Source organism: Belonocnema kinseyi, chromosome 1 (genome assembly GCF_010883055.1).
Source record: "Belonocnema kinseyi isolate 2016_QV_RU_SX_M_011 chromosome 1, B_treatae_v1, whole genome shotgun sequence".
In the NCBI taxonomy this organism is placed as follows: domain Eukaryota; kingdom Metazoa; phylum Arthropoda; class Insecta; order Hymenoptera; family Cynipidae; genus Belonocnema; species Belonocnema kinseyi.
The window spans coordinates 145,372,738-145,380,270 of record NC_046657.1 but is presented as its reverse complement, the minus strand read 5'-3'; the positions used below and the strand labels follow the sequence as shown (position 1 = coordinate 145,380,270).

The 7,533-nt window shown below is 28.8% G+C and overlaps 1 protein-coding gene across 1 annotated transcript in view; it reads left to right on the top strand.

The window, feature by feature from the left end:
* LOC117169994 (limbic system-associated membrane protein-like) overlaps window positions 1–7,533 on the top strand; it is a 179,821-nt gene that overhangs the window by 123,810 nt on the left and 48,478 nt on the right. The window contains exon 4 of the mRNA XM_033356510.1: window positions 526–736. Within this exon, the coding sequence (XP_033212401.1) occupies window positions 526–736 (211 nt within the window). The remainder of the gene's footprint in view (window positions 1–525; window positions 737–7,533) is intronic.

The window sequence follows — 7,533 nt, the reverse complement described above, 5'->3', positions numbered from 1 at the left end:
TGGGGGGTGGAGGGTAGTCCGTTTAGCGTGCAATCGACTCGAGATACTTATGAGATACTACCATGATTTTTTCAGATTTTTTGGTCCAAAAATATTTTAGGCCAAAAACCGGCCTTACCGACCCTCCCCCTTTAACGGTAACTGCATCGCTTACGAGGTCCGCTAGGGCAGGTCTAGTAGAAATTTCAAATTGAAAGTTCTTTCCGAAGCTATCCAATCATTTCAATTTCTTTCTAAACCTTTCCGTGATCTGCATCCGATTCTTTCCGAAAAACTACTGATCAAAAATCATTAGAACATTTTTAAAAAATGCTGTTAATTTAATTTGCAATCGATTTAAAAGTAATTATACTTAAATTGCATTTTTCTGTCAAAATTCGTAAAAATTTCTCGTAGAAACGGAAAGAAAATCATACTCAAACCTCTCAGAAATTTTTACCATAAAGTGCAATCTAAAATTTTAAGCTTGGTTTTTTTGGAGCACGAACACTTGCAGTTTTTTAAATATAATTACTTTGCTTATAGGTATCATGGATTAGAAAACGGGATCTCCATATTCTGACTGTTGGGATCCTGACCTACACAAATGATCAACGATTCCAATCGCTGCACAGCGATGGGAGTGATGAATGGACATTAAAGATTAGTTCTTCTCAAGTTCGTGATAGCGGCGTCTACGAGTGCCAAGTCTCCACTGAACCCAAAATTAGTTTGGCCTATAGACTAAGTGTAGTAGGTAAGTACCCCCGCAAATATCTAACTCAATTTCCACTCTTTTCAGGAACATTACCCTAGCGTACTGGGTACGCTAGAGAACACTAAGGCACATTTTCATCGTTTTTCACATTTATTAGAAATTTTACATACATCTAAAAGCACATAGATACACACATATATATATATTTCTTCATTTGTATTTAGTCACGTGTTAAAAAAATACAAATTAAAAACTGTGTGCAACAACCTGATCCATGATATGCATTTTCGATTTGCCGCACGTCGCTTTTAATTTGCAATTTCTTAATACATGAATAAATATAAATATGTAAAAGGATAAAAAGAGTTTTAAGCTCGATATGAAATTTTGAATGCATGTAAAAAATGAGGAATATATGCCCTAGCGGACTGGGTACGCTAGGTTATATTTTTATACTCTTTCATATTTACCCACAATTTCGCATAGAACTTGAAACTCCTTTTATCTTTTTACTCATTTATATTGATGTATTTTTATTTATTCATGTGTTAAAACATTGCAAATTGAAAACGGCGTGTGGTAACTTGACGTTGTAAACTGAATATCGGACATCAGGTTGCCATGCGCAGTTTTTAATTTGTAATTTTTATAAACGTGAACAATTAAAAATATAATTATTTAGGGGTTATTCATAAAAGTACGTTACTAATTTTGGTCTTAGCGCCCATCCCATAAAATAACGTAATATCAAATGAAGATAGGAGACTAATAAAGAAATAAATTCATTTAAATAAAAATTTATGTAGAAACCATATTAAATTCAAAATAAAACTCTTTAAGTTTCGAATATTTCAAGTTCATTTTCAACAGAATCGTTCTATTTTTAAACAATAAAGAATAATTTTGAACTCAAAAAGAAAAACTTTTAACAAAAAAAAAAAAAATTTCAACAACAAAAAATGTGTTTTTACCATAATGGTTGCATTAGATATAATAATGACACTTTTAAAGTTGAATTTTCGACAAAAATATGAGTTCAAGAAAACAGTGAAATTTTCAATAAAATAATTCAATTTTTAACAAAAAAGTAGAATTCTCAATCAAATAGTTCAATTTTCAAGGCAAAAAGACGATTTTTTTATAATACAGTTGAACTTTTACCAAAAAGGTTATTTTCAGTGGAGATAGTTGAATTTCAAACTAAGAAAGATGAATTTTCTACCATAAATGAAAAACTTACATTTTTCGCAGTGTAGAAATTTTTTTACAAAACAGTTGAAGTTTTAAACGGAAAATATGATTCTTTAAGCAATACATTTTCTAAGAAGCAATTAGATTTTCAAATTAATAATTTATTTTTTAGCCAAATAATCAAATATCATAAAAAACTGCAATTTTAAACAAAAAATATATATTTTCAATTCAAAAGTAAATTCTTAATCAACAAGTTTTACTTTCCTTAAAATTTTCGGATTTAAGAGCCCAAGGACAATTTTATACGAGCCACGTGAATTTTGTGCCCGAAAATATGAATTAAAAATAATTACAGCTAAGTAGTGGAATCTTTAACTCAAAAGATGAATTAATTTTTTATCAAAAAATACCAATTTCCAATCAAACTCATAAATTTTCAATTAAATATTTGTATTTTAAAACAAAATATTGTATCTTCAGCTATAAAAGATTCATTTTTAATGAAAAAACAAATAATCTCATTTTCTTACATTTCAAATTTTTCTACAAAACCCTTAAATTTTCAAACAAAAAACATGATTTTCGTAACCAATAAATTTTCATTCAAATAGTTCAGTTTTAAAATAATAATTTTACTTTCTAACCAAATAGATGAATTTTTGACTAAGATATTTAAATTTTCCGCCAAAGAGATACATTTTTAACCCAAATGTTAATTTTTGATCACATACATTCTTGGCATATTTTTTGAATTTTTGAGCTAAAGGTATAATTTTCCACAAGACAGTTGAATTTTCTAGAAAAAGTTTTTTATAACTAATCAGCTGAATCTTCTACTAGAACAAATGATTTTCCAACACCACATTGATGAGGATAAATTTTCAACCGCATTTAAAATTTCTAATCCAAAAATGATATATTTTCAACCAGCAATAAAATAGTTTAATTTTCAGGTTAAAAATTAATTTTCTACCTAAATTTAATTTAAACTTTTGATATAAAAAAATCAGTTTTTTCGGCTAAAGTGATGAATAAAAAAATGAATTTTTAGCAAAATAATGAATAAAAAAAATGAATTTTTAACAAAGAGATTCAATTTGCAAATAAAAATTAGAACTTTTAACTTGCTTGAATTGACCCCCCCCCCCTCTCTTAAATCTTGTGACGCAGTTAATAAACATAATTGCAAAATTACTTTCGCTGGAAATAAATGTGACCTCCATTATTTCCACCAACTCTTTTTTAAAAGATATTTCCAACCTAATTTTGTTTACAATATTGTTAAAATTATTCTTAAAAGTGATATAGATTTGTTTTTTGCGAGAAAAATTTGCTTCGCTTTGGTAGATACGCAAAAAGCTTTTTCAAAACTTTTTGATATTACGCGGAAAAATTAATTTATTTTTCAAAAAATAATAACTTTCAGAATGTTTGCATTTTGAACTCTTCAGAAGGATATTGGTACCAAAATAAACACATTTTCAAGCCAAAAAGATGATTAAAAAAAGAGTTTGATATTCAAAGAAAGATTTTTTAAGCAATAAAGAAAAAATTCCTATCCAAAATTTAGGAAAATTATTTCATCTCAACTGTTAAATACTTAAAACAAAAATATGAATTTTCTACAAAGCAGTTGGATTTTTGACTTAAACTTAATTTTTAAGAAAACAGTTGAATCTTCAGCTAAATAGACGAGTTTTCAACAGAAAATATAAATCTTTAGGTAGATTACTTCAATTCTCAGTTTAAAAAATAAATGTATAACAACGAAAAAAAATAGTTTTCAAAAACTTAATTCAATTTTCCACAAAGTAGTAAATTTTTTACCAGCGAAAATTAATTCTTAGCAAAACATGAATTAAAAAAATTAAAAATACTAAAAGAAATTGATTTTTCCATCATTTCTCCATTATTTAAAAATAAAGAAAATACGCTATCGTTTAATTGGAGATTACAAAATTTGCATACGAAAATGAAGTTGCAAATATTTTCTAAAGAAGAGCTGGTCAAAACAAATTTAAATAAAAAATAAGAGTTAGCTCGGGAGTAACTGAACTTGAGCAGTGCCTGAAATAAAGTTTTTCCCACTTTACCGACTGTAGGTAATCTATATTCCTAATTTACCGACTGAAGGTAATCGAGATTTCTAATTTACCGACGGAAGGTAATCTAGATTCCTTAATTATCTATGAAAGGTAATATATTTTTCTGATTTATAGACTGATAGCGATTCAAATTTCTACCTTATAGTCAGTCAATTTTCAGAAAACTTACCTATTTTATGAATTTTTTAATCCCAAAAACGAATTGGTCTGAAAAAATGGTACCTCTCTGACCGTTTTCGAAATACTGATGGAAAGGGTTCGGGGGTGCCTACGAGTTTCTAATTGAAAGGCACCCCGACCCCCTTTCCAACTTTTCCACAAGATTTCCCGAACCTTATGCCCCCCCCCCCCCATACACAAATGTTGAAAAGGTGTTCAGGGATGCCTGCGAGTTATAAAAGCTTTCTTGTTGTAGTCATTTTGAAATGGAAGGAAGCACTCCCAATGTCTATTTGAAGACGTATCTGATTTGAGGAGATAACTGGCCTTTTTTCAATAATTTTTATGTTGGTGGGGGAGGGGTGATAGGATAATGCGTGGGGGAAGTTGTGTTACTTTTTTCGTGCAAATTCTTGATCAGCATAAAATAATACATAAAACATCTGATTTTTCACAAAATGAAAGGTGATCGACCTAGTTTTACCTAGGTCCCTATTATACCAACTGCCGGTAATGTAGATTTCTATTAGAAATCCCATTTCTTTTGGTTAGGAGGGGATTTATCTTACTGACTGGTGACATCTGAGCATGGACACAAACCATTATTGTCCGGCGGAAAATGACCTGTCTCTGGTTTACGTTCATTTAGCTCGAAACAGAGCTGGTGTCCCAGAACTGTCCTGGGTCGATGTATACTGCTAACCTAATGTTGCGCACGATACTTAAATTCTTTTTCAATTATAAAACTACATACTTAAATAATAATACGTTTTTTCCAATGTCCAGAGATTTTCAGAAAAACATTTTTCGAATGATGTAAAATGATTTTTTATGTCACATGCATGATTTTAGCCCTTTCCGACGCCTTTAAAGCGGTCCTGAAGCTCTACTTTTTACTCCCTAGGGAGTAAAACGTGACGTCAAAGGGGAACATTAAAAATTATTTTCATCTATAAGCTCGCATTTTACGATAATCAGCCCACTCACCCTCAGAACTGTTTAGAAATTTTGGCTGCAGATAAAAGAATTTTGCAGTAATTTATGGAAAGTTACCATATACATAAATTAAGCAAATTATCGTAAATTATCACAAATTTCCCTGAATTTCTGACAATTTCCAATCATTTATACAAATTTTTTAATTTATTCTTAGGCAAATTATCTTAAGTTTCCTTAAATTACCTGTTAAATCACCATAAATGAGAGAACATTTTCATATATTTCCGGTAATTTATGAGAATTTTTTTATTAAATTTTCGACATCTTATGGTAAGTTACCATAAATTGCCTGGCATATCACCACAAATTACCAACAAATTTTAGAAATTTATAAAAATGTTCAAATTTCGAGTTTGGGTAATTTATGGTAAGCTACCATATTTACGTCTGAAATTACCACAAATGACCGAACATTTCCAAAATTTCTGGAAATTCAAACATTTGTATTTTGAATATCGAGCAATTTAAAGCAAAGTATAAAAATCTTTAAAATTAAATTTTGGGTAATTTATGTTAAGTTACCATATTTATCTGCAACATTACTATAAATTACAGAAATTTTTCATATATTTCCGGCAATCTATAGGCATTTTTAAATTTAATTTTTTGCTATTTATCGTAAGTTATTTCAAATTATCTGTAATATTACCAAAAATTACCAAAAATTAAAAAAAATGTATAAAAATCTTATAAATTTAATTTTGAGTAATTTATGTTAAGTTACCGGTAAAATTACCTCAAATTACAGAAAATTTCCATACATTTTCGGGAATTTATAGGTATTTTTGAATTGAAATTTTGGCAATTTATTCTAAGTTATCAGCAATTAGATGTAATATGACGACAAATTACCAAATATGTCCGGAAATTTATAAAAATGTTTGAATTTAAATTTTTGGTAAGTTATGGTAAGCTACCAGATTTTAGTCGAAAATTATAACACATGACCGAACATTTCCATAAATTTTCGGAAATTTAGACTTATTTAAATAGAATCTCGAGCAATTTTGGGAAATTTATTATAATTTACCTGTAATATTACTATAAATTACCAAAATTTTCATAAATTAAAAAAAATGTATAAAATTCTTAAAAATTTAATTTTGGGTCATTTATGCTAAGTTACCTGTAAAACTACCATAAATGACAGAAAATTTCCATATATTTCCGGCGATTCATAGGCATTTTTAAATTAAATTTTTTGCTATTTGTCGTAAGTTATCTCAAATTACCTGTAATATTACGACAAATTACCAAATATTTCCGGGAATTTTTTTAAATGCTTGAATTAAAATTTTTGGTAATTTATGGTAAGTCACTATATTTTCGTCTGAAATTACCACATATGACCGAAAATTTCCATAATTTTTGAAAATTTAGACAATTTTTAAATTGAAACTCGAGCAATTTTAGGTAAGTTGTAATAATTTACTTTTATTATTAATATGAATCACCAAGAATTTGATAAATTAAAAAAAAATGTATAAAAATCTTAAAAATTTAGTTTTGGGTAATTTATTGTTAAGTTACCTGTAAAATTACAATAAATAACAGAAAATTTCCATACATTTTCGGGAATTTATAGGCATTTTTAAATTAAAATTTTGGCAATTTATTTTAAGTTACCACCAATTACATATAATATTATCACAAATTACCGAACAATTCCGGAAATTTATAAAAAAAGTTTAAATTTGGATTTTGGGTAATTTATGGTGAGCTACCATATTTACGTCTGAAATTACCACAAATGACCGAACTTTTCCATAAATTTCCGGAAATTTAGACATTTTTAAATTGAATTTCGGGCAAGGCAAGTTATTTTAAATTACCTGCGATATTACTATAAATGAACAAAAATTTCATACGAGGGTATTTCAATAAGTCCTTAGAATGACCAACAGATGGCGCGCGAATCGCTCCAAATCATCTGTTTTCACTCAGCACCACTCCCGACTAGATATATGGTGCAGTCACAGTCCACATCTTCTGAGTTTACATGTTTTTATAACCAATTGAAAAAAAAAATTGTTCGTTAAGAAAAATGGAAAAAAAACGAGTTCAGAGCGGTAATCAAATATTTTCATTTAAAGGGTTTAACTCCATATGAGATAAAAAATGAATTGGACTCAGTTCATGGCACATCTGCCCCTGCCTTAGCAACGCTTTATAACTGGGTAAATGGATTTAAGCGTGGTCGTACATCAATAAGTGACGAACCACGTTCAGGAAGGCCCGTAGAAGCAACTACTCCCGAAATCATCAATAAAATCCACCATATGGTGTTGAAGGATAGAAGATTAAAAGTGCGTGAGTTAGCTGAGGCCACAAGGATATCGATAGGTGCAGTTGTTTCAATTCTACATGAAAAATTAGGCA